The following is a 16,912-nucleotide window of genomic DNA, read 5'->3' as shown; positions in this document are numbered from 1 at the left end:
CCTCCCCGCATCGCTCACCCGCCTCCCTCATAGGAATGATTTACTGTGTTGAGGTTATTTCTGAAGGAAAGTTGTTGTGAATTAGACTTCACAGTTTTTTTTTATGCTTGACCCCATATTCTTAATCATTCCAAAGTTATTAGGGATGTTTGCGCAAGTGTTTTTTGCGGGGAAGGTATTGAATATATTTGCTTGATTAGGTATTGTATCTATAAGGGCTATATGCCATTGGCTGCAACTGGGACAATACGTTTTTGAAGATCTGTTTATGCTTTCCACAGCCTTCAGGCTCTGGGACACATGAACTGCCTTTTAGTATTCAAGAACATTAAGCAGGTGGTCTTTCAAGTTTTGAAATATAAATCATATTTAAAGGCTTTAGTGTCATAATTGTCAACAACTTTCTGTTGAGTTTTGGTACTCACTTGTGTACAGTTGCAAGTATGATCCTATAACCTGTTAGCACTTGCCATTTTTATCTAATTTCAGTAAGCTATGATTCAGTAAGTAAATCTTAAGTTAATTTTCAAATTTGATCATCTAATACATATACGAATTGATACTGAATTCTATTTGCAAAAGTCGTTCTGAGAAGTTTGGCAAATTTGTCATAATTTTACTGATACATGTCCCACGTTTTACAATCTTTTTGAAAGGTCAGTCTAAAGTCTTGTAAACTCTTTAATTATCACATCAAAAGACACCAACTGGATAGGCTGGGACTTTTTTCACTGGAACTTAGGAGTTTGAGGGGTTACTTTACAGAGGCTTATAAAATTATGAGGAGTACAGATAAGATAAATCGCAGGTGGCTTTTTCCTCGGGTGGGGGATTTCAAGACCAGGGGGAATATTTTTAAGATGAGAGGAGAAAGATTTTAAAAAGACATGACCGACAATTTTGTTTTATACAGAGTTGTTAGTGTGTGGAATGAACGCCCAGAGAAAGTGGTGGATGTTGGCTCAGTTACATTTGAAAGACATTTAAATAAGTACATGAATAAGAAATGTTTGGAGGGATATGGGCCATGTGCAGGCAGGTGGACTAGTTTAGTTTGCGATTATGGTCGATGTGGATTTGGTGGGGAGAAGAATAATATTTTGGTGTTCTTTGACCATAACTATAATTGTACGGTTCAGACTGATTGAATAAATTTAAAGTTTTGATCGACTTTTGTTAGACTTTGCTGCACAAGAGATTTTTCAGGTACAATCTTTCTACTTCAGTTATATTGCATCTACTGAAACTGGAAGTGAGCTTTCTGTGCAGTAATCTACACTTGTTCACTAAACTGGGCAGTTGTGAACCAAAGTATCCAAACCCTTCTGTCAGATTGTTTGGTGAATTTCATGTTGTCCGTTAATAGTATTTGGCTTAAACTATTTTATATAGTCTCTTTAACAGATCATTGAGTACCACATTGAAGACATGCCTATTCGACGGAATGCAAGTCCTTCTGCACAGGACACACCTGTGAAAAACAAGCCTACGACAGGTACCAATTATATTGAAATATTGCTTCCAAAATGTGGTATATACAGTGAATTGCAAGCAGTGGTTCAGGCAGACTATGATCATCTAGATGGTATCAAGCTTCCAAAGTGTTTGATTGCCTCTATTTTCATGCAATTATTATTCAGAAATTTTGTCAATTTCTGTCTTGGAGCATATCCACTTTCTGAGCTTCCACACAGCCCTCTCGGGTAAAGAATTCCAAAGACTGACTATTCCTTGAGTGAAGAAATACCACCTCACCTCGGACTGAAATGGCAAACCCCTTATTTTTATTTATATAATGTGGGCAAGAGCAAGTAATTTCAGCGTTTGGCCACTGTTAATTACCTAGTTGTCATTGGTAGAGGACCTGCCAATGGCAGTTCTGATTAGATTAGATTAGATTAGATTACAGTGTGGAAACAGGCCCTTCGGCCCAACAAGTCCACACTGACCTGCCGGAGCGTAACCCACCCATACCCCTACATTTACCCCTTACCTAACACTACGGGCAATTTAGCATGGCCAATTCACCTGACCTGCACATCTTCGGATTGTGGGAGGAAACCGGAGCACCCGGAGGAAACCCACGCAGACACGGGGAGAACGTGCAAACTCCACACAGTCAGTCGCCTGAGGCGGGAATTGAACCCGGGTCTCTGGCGCTGTGAGGCAGCAGAGCTAACCACTGTGCCACCGTGCCGCCGTTCTGTTTAATGTCAGACCATTTACCTGGATTGTCCTTTATTTAAGATGGCAGTTACCTGACAGTTATGTTGCAAATATTACCTAAAAACCTTAATTTTAATGAGAAAAGTACCTAATTTGTGCATTAATCCGAATTAGCAATAAGATTTATTTTACCAATTCTCTCTTCAGAACCTGCGGGTGTTCACTGATTATATCTCAACTATAATCCAACCTAAGTATGGCAATGCCATAAACGTTGGATCTGTCCAGCTGTGTCTGTGTGCTCTCAACTGAAATATGTGGTGTGTCCCTAAGGCAGCATGAATTGGAGCTTGTTAGCTTGTTTCACGGGCAGCAGATTCCAGTGGTCTGCACTTACATTTATAAGATTTGCTCAGAGTTCACTTCTCTTTTCTCTGTGAGAAGATGCTGATGTGACATCAGAAGAATCCGTGTCAGCAGAGGAGGAACCTGAAAATGACACTTCAACCCAGGAAGAGGAAAAGAAAGAAGCAGAAAAAAGTGGAGATGAAGAGAAAGAAACCAAATCACCAGAGGAACCTAAAAAGGAGTAAGTATGAGTGTGGTGATTGGCAAGTGTATGCATACACATTTTATTGATAGTGTAATAAGGTATCCAATAACAGGAGAAGAAGGATGATGACTGGGATAGTTTCATCATGGGAATCGACACTGTTCTATCTAGCCAGCATTGAAAGTCCTGAAGGCTGTTCTGTCTGTCTGGTGCCAAGATTCAAGATATCTCATCTGGGATGCCGAGGTATTTGGAGTGGAAAAGGAAAGACCCAGTTGTCATGATCCAAGTAAGAACCAAAAATATAGGTAAAAAGAGGAAAGTGATTCTGCTGAGGGAGTATGAACAGCCAGGGGCTAAATTAAAAAGCAGAACCAAGAATGTAATGATCTCCAGATTACTTGAGCCACAGGCTATTTGGTATAGGGTCAATGGCATTAAACAGGCAAACTCATGGGCTCAAAGATTAGTGTGGGAAAAATGGGTTTGAATTCATGGGACCTTGGCAACAGTAATGGGGAAAGAGGAAGATATTCTGACGGAAAGGGCTGTATGAAACCATGCTGGGACCAGAGTCCTGACGAATCGCATAACTAGGGCTGTAGATACAGCATTAAACTAAACAGTAGAAGGTGGGCTCTGTTGCAAAGAAAATTATGAATAAAATTATGAATAACCTTAGCAGAGGTTATTAAAGCTTTCAGAAAAAGTTATAGGACAGAACAGGACTGAAAGTGGAGTCGCAAGTAGACAGGGCCGTGAAGAAGGTTTTTAGCACACTGGCTTTCGTCTGTCAGGGCATTGAGTAAAGAAGTTGGGAAGTTATGTTGCAGTTGTCCAGGACATTGTGAGGCCACACTTGGAATATTGTGTTCAGTTTTGGTCAGCTTGCTATAGGAAGAATGTTATTAAACTGGACAGAGTACCCAACAAAATTACAAGAATGTTACGAGGACTCAAGGGTCTAAGTTATAGGACGAGGTTGGACAAGTTAGGACTTTTTTTTTCTTTAGAGTGTAAGAGGTTGCGGGAAGATCTTAGAGAAGTGTATAAGATCATGAGAGGCATGGATAGAGTGAATACACTCAGTCTTTTTCCCAGGAGTTGGAGAATCGAAGACTAGAGGGCATCAGTTTAGGTTTAGAGAGGAAAGAATAAAATAGAAGCTTTTAAAGACGGGCAACTTTTTTTATAAGAGGGTAGTACATCTATGGAATGAACTGCCAGCGGAAATAGTTGAGGTAGTTACATTAACAACATTTAAAAGGCATTTGGACAAGTACAGTGAATAGGAAAGATTTAAAAGGATATGGGCCAAGTGCAGGGAAGTAGACTTAGCATGCATGGACATTTTGGTCAGCGTGGACCAGTTTGAGCCGAAGGGCTGTAGGACTCTGAGTATGGAAAGGCTCAGGAGTGTAACTTCGGGCACAGCAGGTACGGAGGCAATCAATGCAGGACTGAGGGTGGTGCACACAATACACAAAATAAAGTAAATGAGCTTCTAACACTTTTTTTTAAGTTGGTAGGTATGATGTGGGTATTGCAGAGGTGTGGCTACAAAGGGATCAGGACTGCGAACTAAATATCCAAGGATATGTCCTATCAAAAGCACAACCAGATGGGGAGAGGGGGCATTGTTGCCTTGTTAGTAAGAAATGAAATTAAATCGCTAGCGAGAAGTGGTAGAGGTGGAAGGTATAGAATCTGTGTGGGTTAAGTTGAGGAACCGCAAAGGAAAAAAGACCCTAATAGGAATCACGTACATGTCTCCTGGTGATAATCAGGATGTGAAGAATTTAAAGCAGGAAGTGGATAACGTTTGTAGGAAAGGGACTATTACAATGATCATGGGGACTTCAATACGCAAGTGGTTTGGGGAATTCAAGTTGGTAGCGAATCCCAAGAAAAGGAGTTTGTGGAATGTCTACAAGTGAATTCGTTGGAGCAGCTTGTGGTAAAGCCCAGTAGGGAACAGGCAGTTCTGGATTTGATGTGTAATGAGGCAGACTTGATTAGGGAACTTAAAAGCGAAGGAACCTTGATTCAGATATAATTGTAATGACATACATAAGAGAGGAACTGGCCAGAGTTGAGTGGAAAGGATGCCTAACAGGGAAGATGGTGGAGCAGCAACAGCAGGAGATTCTGGGGGTAATTTGGGAGGAAAAGCAAAAATTCATTCCTCGGAAGAGGAAACATGCTAAGGGGAGAATGAAGCAACTATGGCTGACAAGGGAAGTCTGGGACAAAATAAAAACAAAAAGAGAAAGCATACAGTGTGGTGATAACGACAGGGAAATCTTCAAACATCAGAAGACAACTTTTTAATAAACCTAGGTGGAGTGGTGTGAAGATGAAATATGACGTTAAGTAAGCTAGCAATATTTTTTAAAATTGCAAGTTTTTAAGAGTTATAAAAAGTAAGATAGACTGGGCATTGGAGCACTGAAAAATGAGGCTGGAGAAGTAGTAATGGGGAAATAAATTATGAAGGAACTGAATAGGTACCTTGCATCAGTTTTCTCAGTGGAAAACACCGGCAGCAAACAGGAACTTCAAGAATTGGGGACAGAGATGAATGTAGTGCCATCACAAGGAGAATGTACTGAGGAAACTGAAAGATTTAAATGTGGATAAGCCACCTGGACATGATGGACCACCCAGTGTTCTGAAGAGATAGCTGAGGAGATTGTTCGGTTACTGGTGGTGATCTTTCAGGAATCACTGGAATTGGGGAGGGACCCAGAGGTCTGGAAAATGACTAATGCATCACCCCTGTTTAAGAAGGGAGGGAAGCAGCAGACAGAACTATAGGCAATTAGCGTGACCTCAGGCATTGGTAAGATTTTAGAATCCATTATTAGGGATGAGATTGTGGTCAAATAGGGCTGAGTCAGAATAGCTTTGTCAAGGGGAGGCCACTTCTAACAAATCTGTTGGAATGTTTTCAAGAAGTGACAAGCAAGTTAAAGAAAAGAGAGTCAGTGGACATGATCTGTTTTGTATTTCCATAAATCCTTTGACAAATTGCCAAGCAGGGAGACTACCAAATAAGATAAAAGTCTGTAGTGTTAGGGGTAAGGTGCTGATATGGACAGAGGATTGGCTGATTGGCAGAAGGCACAGAGTGGGGATAAAGGGGTCTTTTGCAGGATGGCAGCCAGTGACTAGTGGAGTTCTGCTGAGGTCAGTGTTAGAACCACAACTATTTGCATTATACACTAATGATCTGGACAAAGGAACTGAGGGCATTGTTGCTAAGTTTGTAGATGCCACAAAGATAGGGGGAGGAACAGGTAATGTTGAGGAACGGGAAGGCTGGAGAAAAACTTGGACAGGCTTGGAAAGTAGGCCAGGAAGTGACAGATGGAATATTATGTGGAAAGAATAGAGGCATAGACTATCTTATGAAAAGGAAAAGGCTTCCAGAGGGGCTTAATAATCCCAGCTCAGGATTCTGTTAAAGTTAATGTGCAGATTAAGTTGGCAGTGTGGGAGGCAAATGCAGTGTTGGCATTTATTTGAAGAGGGATAGAATACAAGAGGAGAGATGTCCTGCTGAGGCTGTGTAAGGCTCTTGTCAGACTTCATTTGGAAATTTGAGAGGACTTGTGGTCTCTATCTAAGGAAGGATATAGTGGCATTGAATGGGATCCAGAGGAGGTTTGCAACGGTGACCCTGGGGGTGAATGGCATATTAGTTGAGGAGCATCTCCACCTATCTTGGAGGACTATGGATCTGTACTCTTGGAATTTAGAAGGATGAGGGAGATGGGAGGATCTCATTGAAACTTAGAGAATAATGAGAGGCCTTGGTAGAGTGGTTGTGGAGCAGGTGTTTTCATGAGTAGGTGAGACGAGGACCTGGGGCACAGCTTCAGAATGAAGGGGCAGCCTTTAGAACAGAGGTAAAAATGAATTTCTTCAGGGTTGGTGAATCCATGAAACTCATGGCTATGGAGGCCAAGTCTTGTGTGTATTCAAGACAGGAAAGTAGGTTCTTGATTAGTAAGTGTTTCATAGGTTATGGGGAGAAGGCAGGAGACTGGGGTTCAGAAGCATTTCAGCTATGATCACTTGAGCAGACTTGATGGGCTGAATGGCTTAATTCTGTTCCTAATCTTGTGATCTAACTTGTTTTCACAGATCAGACTCTAAGCACTGCAGCCATTGTATTGGTTATAGTAGAATAGAAATTTCCAGACTTTTGAATATCTTCAGTTATGATATTCCTCAGTTCCACGTTTTAATGACGCAAAACTACATTTTCTCTTGAATACAGTTTTCCCCATTGTTCTTCCTAAATGGGTAGATCGAGGTGAATGAAAGGGAGTATCAGGTGAAAAGACAAGATGGAGCAAATAAGAAAGAAAATGAGCATGGAAAGTATAGGGAATTTGGGGGTAAAGCAGAAAAATAGGGTTGTGAAAAATTGCCACTGAGAATAGAAATTTTACATTGCATAGGACTGATTTTGTTCTCTTTAAGCAACTAAAAGAGTACAAATTGCAGCATTTAAATGTTGGAAGCTAATAAAAGCTTACAGGTCCATACTAAAAGAAATAATGTTGTTTCAGGTGAGATGAGAATGTCACCAATTTCTAAAACAGCATATCTAATTTGCATTATTCTCACTATCCTCCTCCTGGAACCCAGCAATCTCAGTTGAAACTGATAATAAGCATTAGTTGAACAAGGGTAGTTGTGAATAAAGTCATTTTCAGGGCAGATATTTCGTGCTTCAGACCTGTAAATGCTCCAGCTGTTGAGATTTTGCAAGGCTGCTGGTAGTGTTATTATTGCTAGACTATTAATTCGAAGACCCAGGTAATATTCTGAGTACCTTGGTTCAAATTCAGATATGGCAGATGGTGAAATTTCGAATTCAATAAAAATCTGGAATTAAGAGTCCAGTGATGAAGTGACAATCAGCAAAACCCACCTGGTTCACTAATGAGAGTCATACAGCATGGAAACCATCTGTGCCAACCATCCTAAACCGATCCAGTCGTATTTGCCAGTATTTGGCTCATATCCCTGTAAACCCTTCCTCACTTCATTCCATACATGCATCATCATCTGCATGAAAAACCTCTGGTTCCTTTTTGACTTTACTCCTCTCACCTTAAACCTATGCTCTCTAGTTTTGGGCTCCCCTACCCTGAGAAAAAGAGCTTAACAACTTACTCTTTCCATGTCCCTCATGACTTCATCAACCTCTCTTAGGTCACCCCTCAGCCACCTACATTCCTGGGGAAAACAGCCCCAGCCTTTTCAGCCTCTTCCTATAGCTTGCACCCTCTAATCTTGTCAACATCCTAGTAAATCTTTTCTAAACCCTAAACTACAATCCTTACCTGATCTGGCCAGTACATGGATCCAGATCCAGAGTAATAGTTGACTTTTTAACTGTCCCATGAAATGACCTAGCAAGTCACTCAGTTGTAATAGTTGCTAGAAAGTCTCAAAGAATGTCAAGAATGATTGCATTTAGCATCAAGGGCTTGTTTTTGTACTTTGCATCAAGGAGCCCTGACAAAACGAGTCAACAGGAATCCGGGTGGAAAGCTCTCCACTGATTGGAGTCATACCAGATAGTATCCTAGGTTAAGCATCTTCAACTGCTTCAATCTTCCCTCCATTACCAAGTTAGAAGTGGCCATGTTCACAATGACTGCATAATGTTTAACAATATTCATGACTCCTCAGATATTGAAGTAGTTAATGTCCAAAAGTAGTGAGATACGGACAATGTCCGGGCTTGTGCTGAAAAGTGGCAAGAAACATTCACCACACAAATGCCAGGCAATGACTATCCCCAATAAGAGACAATATAACCATCACCCCTTGACAGTTGGTAACATTATTCATCACTATTCCCCCCCTATCAACATCCTTGGAGATACCGTTGACTAGAAACTAAGCTGAACTGCACTACCCAGACAAGAGCAGGTCACAGGCTAGAAAGCCTGCAGCAAGTAACACCCCTCTTGACCCCCCCAGTGCGTGTCCACAATTAATAAGGCAGAAGTCAGGAGTGTGATGGAATACTCTCCACCTGTTTGGATGAATGCAGCTCCAGTAATACTCCAGAATCTTGACACCATCCAGGGCAAAGCAGCTACATGTGCTCCTGACGCTCAGCAGCAGCCACGTGTACCATCTGCAAAATGCACTGCAGAAAATCATCGAAGCTCCTTAGACAGTATCTTCCAAACCGACAAAACCTCCGTCTAAAAAGATTGTACAACAGATACATGGTAGTATCGCCATCTGCAATTTTGCCTCCAAACCACTCAGCATCCTGACTTGGCAATGTACTATTGTTCCTTCGTTGTTGTAGGGTCAAAATCCTGGAATTCCATCCTTCATGGCATTGTGGATCTACCGACAGCGCGTTGCCTGCACTGGCTCAAGACGACAGCTCAATGTCACTATCTCAAGGGCAACTAAGGATGACCAATAATTGCTGGACCAGACAGTGACACCCACATTCTGAATGAATAAAACAAAATCCCCAACATAGCTACATTTATAGTTCTATAGATTAGATTAGATTACTTACAGTGTGGAAACAGGCCCTTCGGCCCAACAAGTCCACACCGACCCGCCGAGCGTAACCCACCCATTCCCCTACATTTACCCCTTTACCTAACACTACAGGCAATTTAGCATGGCCAATTCACCTGACATGAAACTGGTGTCCTCCAAGTTGAGTTATAGCATTGTCATGTTTTGAACAGTATATTGAATCTGAACACAGTAACAAATGTTTCAAATTGTAATCTGAGCTTTTTACCTATTACAGTATAGTGGATGTTTTGCACTGTTGGTGTTTTCCTGTTGAGGTGTTGAACTATGTTCCTGTCTGCCCCTTCCCAAGGTTGTGATGTTAAATCTGAAGGAATATAAAGCTCTCCCAATGTTCTGATTTAAATGGTCACTCTTTTCAATTAAGGTAATGACTTAATAAACATGAAGCATTTTGTAGCACTCAAAAAGGTTATGGTTTTCCCAGAAAATGTTAGTGTGAACAGTGCTTAAGTGTTATTTGTGACTCTTGTTATAGAGAAAAGGAACCATCCAAGGATAAGAAAATTAAAAAGACCATTCCATCTTGGGCGACGTTGTCTGCTAGTCAACTGGCTCGAGTGCAGAAGAATTCTCAGATCAGTGCTACTACACGACCAAAAATGGATGCTATTGTCATTGAAGCTATTAAGGTACGGAAAAATGTCTGTTATAGATGTTGCGAGCTTTTCAAGTTTCGTTAAGCTTTCTCACTGCAGCTCGAGCAACTATATCTTTTGGCTGCTGTGAAAGTTCAGATCACAGAAATAACGGTTTCACTTTTTGTTTAAACAAACCGATCTTTGAATAAGTTTAAAACTCATTCTGGTGATGGAATCCCCCATAACTTGTTAATCTGAAAGTGTTGACACCGTGATAGCACTCTTATCTCTTAAGTTAGATGGTCACGAATTCAAACCCTGGAGATTTATGCACTTGATCCAGTGTGAAGAAGCAGATAGTTTGGGGACTAGATTCTCAAACATGGAGCCAAAATTAGTAATAAATGCTGATAGATGAACAATTAGAATAAAGGAGCATTTGACCGGAAATCTTCAAATAGTAGAGACTACACCTGTGGATTTTGATGACACTATGATAGCATTTAAATAGATGGGTAACAGTACAACATTTGAGGGGTTCCTCAATAACTAGCTTCCAGCAATGGATAGAACACCGGCAGCTGAGCTTTGTTTATATAGTGTAAAAGACAGCAGTCACCTCCACAGGAGCATTTGATGAGTTCACTTTTGATGTGAGAACGACTTCTATAAGGATTTTCAGCAGCAAATAATTAACATGAGGATGGGTAATGTAATGATTGTGGAAATAGTTCTTGAGATTAGTGTACAAGATGGGAAACTCTGGTCATTGTAAGGAATGTCAGAGCCTGGGGTAGTGCGAAAGGTTGAATTTGGTGGCAGCAGTTAATGATGTTTTTGGTTTGGTCAATAATTGAAATCTCTTGACAAAAGTACCATAGCTTAAAGTTGTTCCTGGTGGCTTATATGCCAGCTTCTATTAAGTGCTTCTCAAGATACTTCAGTATTTGAGCTGTGCTGCCACTGTAGATAACTGAAGCTGAATTCTATTTTGTGATTTTTAACTGTTGAATTGGTAGGGGAGATGGGTGCAGGTTGTGTTGAAGTAAGCATGTGAAGGTTGAGGAGGACTGTTTTTAACCACCTTGACAAAAAGACTGAATTAGATGGGAACCGAGAAATCTTGAGGCCTCTGAGGTATTGTATTCTTTGCAAATTAATGCAGACCCTGAGCTTAACGCTACAGAGTTCAGGAACTAACTATATGAAGAAATGAATACTTTCCTTGTAAGTTGCGGCTTTAAGTTTAATGAAATAATGTTTTTGAGGTTATTGATGAATTCTGATTCTGCTCATTTGAGAGTCTGAATATCCATATATCAGTCCCAGTGCAGTTACCATATGACATCTTTGAATGAAATATAATTTGATTTATATTGCAACATTCTCCATTTCGATGTTTTATGCTTTACAACCAAGGCTTCTTTTGAAGCATTGTCGCTACTGAAGTTGTAAAATTCACCACCTAGTTAGTCTTTCAGATTGAAATAATAAGTGTGTCCTAATACACAGTTTTTTGAGGTGACGTTGCTAGATAGTGCTGACCATGGGTATTGGGGAACCTCCCCTTCTGTGTGCCTCTGAATAATGCAGCATTCCCTCTCTATTGTGCTGAAGTAGAGTCTCCATTTTATTCAAATTTTTCAGTTTGGGCTTGAAGCTATGATATCTGACTCTTGTAAGAAAGCCGTGCCTGAGCTAAGACACAACTTTGCCATTAAGAATAAAGAAATGTAGAACATATTCCAAGCAATTGATGCAGATTCAAAATGAGGAATTCACTCCAGCCATAGGCAAAGAGGTGATTGCAGCAGTCTGATCACCTTGAACTTCTTATTCGTTCATAGGATGAGTGTGTTGCTGACCAGCATTTATTGTCCATCGCTAAGTCCCCTGAAGGTGGTGGTGGTGGTGAGCTGCCTTCTTGAAATGCTACAATCTTTGGATGTCTAAGGACACCCACAGTGCTGTTCAGGAGTGTCAAGATTGTGACCCAACACAGTGAAACAATGGTGACGTAGTTCCAAGTCAGGATGGTATGTTGTTCAGAAGGGAACTTTGAGGTAATGCATCCACTGCCCTTGCCCTTCTAGGTGGTTGAGGTTGCTAGTTTGGAAATTGATGTCAAAGGATTCTTAGCAAATTGCTGCAGTGCATCTTATACACATTTAGTAGCTACAGCAAGCATTTTCCCAATTTAAAAGCAAAGATGTTGCATCTGAGTGTTAGCATCATGATGTACAAATCTTAAATGTTTACCTAATATGTGGCTTGCTGCTATATTGTTATTAGTTATTTATGGCAGCACTTGCAATTATTGCTATCAATTAAGTAATTTGGTTCCAATACTATCATTTTTGTAGAGCGATTATTGTAATGAGCTGTTTCAAATCCACAGCTGGAAAGGAAACATTTTTAAAATACTGTATATTTTTTATCAGGCTTGTTTTCAGAAGTCTGGTGCTTCCGTTGTTGCCATTCGAAAATATATCATTAACAAGTATCCGTCACTGGAACTGGAGCGCAGAGGATATATCCTGAAGCAAGCCTTAAAACGGGAGATGCAACGTGGTGCTATCAAACAGGTAATTGTTATTTTCTGGGTTGCCCCTAAAGACATTGAAAATAAAGTAAAATGTAGATACTATCTGATAATTAGAACTGGATTCCAATTCCACTATGTAGTTAGTATATGGTGAAGTTTAAATGCACCCCAGAAAAGTGAAATCTCTATTTCGTGGAGTAATTTTACTTCATAAAATATGTATAGCTACATTTTTATATTACATACAGTACGGAGAACTATAAAAGTAAGATACAGCTACTGCATGACTAATTGACTAACTAGGTAAATTGCATATTTGGACAAACTAATGAAGAGAAGGTTGAAAGATTATGTAAGTACAATAGTTAAAATTCCATAGGGAGTCATTAATGGAAATTTATGACAAGCTATTTCATCTTGTCTCGAACAGCAGATTCGGAGGACATATCCTTTGGATGAAGGGAAGTAACCTTGGAAACATTTTCAATGAGAGTGAGCAAGCCATCTATAGAACAGGCTTTCTGGAGGGATGGTAGAAATTGTTAATATTGATTGATTGAAAATTAGCCAAATGCTGTGCCTGAGGATACACTTGGTAGTTCAAGCTCTATTCTGCCATTAATGGTATTCACTGTTTTGACGACTAAATGTCTGAATTTTGGTAAAACCTTTGTTCAGCTGTGCTGAAATAGTGATCACAAGGGTTTTTTTTGTGAATTGTTTGTGAGGACCTTTTCCCCAGTGCTGAGCAAATATAAGTATTCTCCATCCTCATTATCCCTTGATTTACTATCCAAGACCCATTTACTTGTGAAGTTAGCCTCAGACCCCCATCTCTCAATTTTCCTGTTGTCTCATCTAGTCTCCATCAGTAAACATTGTGCAGTCCTTCATGATATATAGGATACACCTGTGGAATTGTGGTTAAATAATGACCGAAATCGGTGTGCGGCGAAAATTATCTCTGTATTCAGCAACCACAGTAGCACAATTCAAGCTGGTGATGGAATCCCAAAATACTGTTCTTACAGTAGCTTCTTTATACACACTTCTTACATATGTTGAAATTCTATCACTATGGTGTTACATTGTTTTCCCTATTATACATCAAGGTTTGCCTAATCTCTTGGGTAAAAGGGAGATGGTCTAAACATTTGTTATATGGTGGCTGTTACCTTCTGATGGGATTAAATGTCTGTCCAGTCTGTTTGCATAATTAAGAGGTGTTAGCCCCTTTTGTCTTTTAAGTTAGCAAATGTTAAGTAAAACTACTAGGCCTATATGCTCTAAATAAGTTTGAAATTCATATATGTACTTAATAAAAGAATAAAGCATATTAAACTGATTACTCCAGCTGGGTTGTGAGATTTGTTTACTGTTTGCTAAAGAGAGTTTCATTCATTCATACAATTTCATGGAAGCACTGCTTTGACAGTAAAGGGGACAGTGGCCCTGTTCAATGCTTTTACTAGTTGGGTAAACTGATGTTCCAAAATCTATTCAGGTCTTGAGAAATGGTTGGTAAGTTTTCATAGTTTTCGTTGTTTCGTGGAAACAGTTGGAAGGGTATTGTTGAATAGGTTAGTAATCTTGGATACTTATTCAGAGGTAGCTTTTGATGTAAATAGGTCTGATTAAGGGTCGAAGGTGTGAAGGAGCAGTAATGTGTATGGAAGTAATGTTTTAATTTAGTCTATCCTGCAATAGTAAAATGCATGACAAAAATGTGGTTTAATGAATAAAAATGCATTATAGTAAACAACAGGTTTCTAAAATGTAATGAATGAATGGGAGCATGATGATAATGTTTATAGTGAACTGGTGAATGAGTTGTAAAGATACCTATAACAATGTATTTAACAAGTATGTACTAGTCAGGGAAATTGTTCGATGTTCTGCAATCTATTCAGTCCTGAGAAACGTTCGGCAATGGCTGATTTTATATTACAATCTTTCCGTAGTTTCAGGTGCATCCTGAAGACACTGTGGTGGTGAGGGTGTTGTTTCTGAATAGAGGTCTGATAAAGGTTGAAGGTGTGAAGTTGCAGTAATGGGTATGGAAGTAATATTTTAACTTAAAATCACAATGCCAGGTTATAGTCCAACAAGTTTATTTGGAAGTACTAGCTTTTGGAGCGCTGCTCCTCCAGTCCACCACCAGCATCTCCACCTCATGTTTTAATTTAGTCTATCTTGCAACAGTAAAATGCACTACAAAAATGCTCATTATAGTAAACAACAGGTTACTAAAGGGTTATGAATGAATGGGAACATGGTGCTAATGAACATAGCAAACTGCTGAGTGAGTAGAGATACCAATAATACAATATCTCTCAGTTCCTTTTTTTTTGATTCTCCTGAGACCCTTCAAAGAGGATCACTCAATTCTTATCCTAGCTCAAATATACCACTTGGGTCTTTTAGATGATGGAGGGGCTTGCAGGGATATGGTTCACAGTTGGAAATAGTATATACTTTTAACAGTTAATTGGCAACTGCACTTTACAAAAAGAGAACATACATAGTTAGTGTGGAATGTCCATTTGATGTAGGAGATGTGAATCCTTGACAGAAACTGGATATTAGCCATATCTGATATGGTCATTCCCACTTTGCACCCAAGAGTTCATTATAGATCTTTTTCACAAGAACCCACTTGCTTGGTACAATGTTGTGACCTCCCTCTGACGAGTCCTTCCATGCAGCCGATACCTGTGAGGAAACAGAACTTACAGCACTTGACAGTACGATAATATGACATTTGCCATTCTGTAAATCTGTTATCTAGGATAGAGATATTGGCCTGCCTGTGTTGGGAATAGTCCTGACACATTACACAAAAATATTTGTAATAACTGGGGGCAAGGCATTCTCTCCTGGTATTTAGCCAATCGCTGTTTCAAGTTCTGATTCATTATTTCCTCTTGCCCCAATGAATCTGGATGATAAGGTCCGATCAGTCCTTCCAAAGTCATGGGCAACGCCAAAAGGGTAGCAGGAGTCTGTGTAAATATTGGTAGACTGATCCTCTGCTGTTCTACAGGCTTCAGTCAGAATCTGTCTTGACAGCCCATGTGATGTTGTAGTTAATATACATTCCCTACTTATCTTTTGCATAGGCCACACCAGGCTGTTGTAAGTGCTGTGGATTTTTATCAAAGTCCCTTTTTCCTGTTTGGTGCAAGACGGAGGTGTTCCTGTAAAAACGATGGGTTCCATTTTTAGTAACCCACAATCGTCCTTGTTTTTAGCGCAGATGGAGTGATCTTTTAATTTTTTCCTTTGTAGGGTTCTGATGGACCACGTTAACTGTCTATCGTTGAAACGTAAAGATGAATTCAGTTGGGTGAGGATATCCATTTTGGCAAGTGGCTGGGCTACAGGTCCTACCCATAGACAGGTTACCAACTTGGCGCCAAATTCAGTGTGTATGGGTTTGCTCATCTTAATTTTGATCCTATCAGCTCCTGCTTCACAACTTGTCCGCACTGACCTGTCTAGCAGGAGTTTGGTCTCATACTGTGGGGTAGTCACATCAATTCTGCTGTGTCCAAAAAGCATTCAGTGTCCAGGTCACTCACCCTCATGGTCACATACAGTTGATTTCCCCTCTGCTGTCATAAAGCATTAGGAGATAGAGGGACACAGGGTGGGCTCTTTCCGTTTTTTTTGTCAACTTTAGCTCTTGCTGCTGGGTGTTTTTTTTAAACTGTTCGAGGAGATTTAGTCTTACTCCCAGTTTCTGAGTCTCCTCTTCCTCCATGGGGCAATTTTTCCCCTTTGCCAGCACTTCCTGGCCCAGTATCCGTCCTTCCCACAGAAGTGACACCTCCCTGGGCATTTGTCTTGGGTCTTTCTAGGGTTACTGAGGGCCTGTCCTATTTGTACTACCTGTAGGGCTTGCAGTTTGGCATCCATATCTCAGTCAAGCTAGCAGACTTGGTCAACCAGTTCATAATAATTAGTCCCCCTCTGGTCTCAGTCGTGTTTGGTCAGCTTGAACATTTTAGTGAGCTCAGATTTACGTTCAGCCACAAAAGCAGACTTAAGGCTGTCATCACAGCCTTCAAAATCTCTTGTTGTCTTATACATTTGGAACTCAATATTATTTCCAGATCGTCCTAAACCTTATATTCTGGGACTTATGTGGGTTTTTGACAGCGAGCTGTGACTTTTGTCCAGTCGTCTTATGCAGACTATACCCATGTAACCAGTGTTTTATTATTGTCCAGCCAGCTTGCAGGTCCTCCTGTTACTCTCCTAGAGCACTTTTGGCTGCCTCATGAAGAAGGTGTCCTTCTCTTATACTCACTTTCATGGTCTGAATATGTACCCCATCCCAAGGATGGAGCATGTAGATTTCCCTGAACTGGTCTAGGCTTTCCCATGTTGTCTTTGGCCCCTTCTTTGGCTGAGGCATTTTTTTAGGCCATGTTTCCAGGGGTCGCAGGCCCATGCACAGTGTGCATTTCA

The 16,912-nt window shown here is 40.3% G+C and overlaps 1 protein-coding gene across 2 annotated transcripts in view; it reads left to right on the top strand.

The window, feature by feature from the left end:
* Positions 1–16,912, top strand: part of hp1bp3 (heterochromatin protein 1, binding protein 3) — a 34,838-nt gene that overhangs the window by 4,956 nt on the left and 12,970 nt on the right. The window contains exons 2-5 of one of the 2 annotated variants that reach the window (XM_043675550.1): positions 1,393–1,495; positions 2,611–2,755; positions 9,792–9,945; positions 12,336–12,479. In XM_043675550.1, coding sequence (XP_043531485.1) covers positions 1,429–1,495; positions 2,611–2,755; positions 9,792–9,945; positions 12,336–12,479 — 510 coding nt within the window. In that variant the 5' untranslated portion in view covers positions 1,393–1,428. The remainder of the gene's footprint in view (positions 1–1,392; positions 1,496–2,610; positions 2,756–9,791; positions 9,946–12,335; positions 12,480–16,912) is intronic. The other variant, XM_043675551.1, reaches the window with a different exon arrangement.

The sequence above is a fragment of the Chiloscyllium plagiosum genome, chromosome 34 (assembly GCF_004010195.1).
Source record: "Chiloscyllium plagiosum isolate BGI_BamShark_2017 chromosome 34, ASM401019v2, whole genome shotgun sequence".
In the NCBI taxonomy this organism is placed as follows: Eukaryota; Metazoa; Chordata; class Chondrichthyes; order Orectolobiformes; family Hemiscylliidae; genus Chiloscyllium; species Chiloscyllium plagiosum.
Note: the sequence above shows the minus strand (reverse complement) of the source record. Positions and strands in the feature narration are given on the sequence as shown.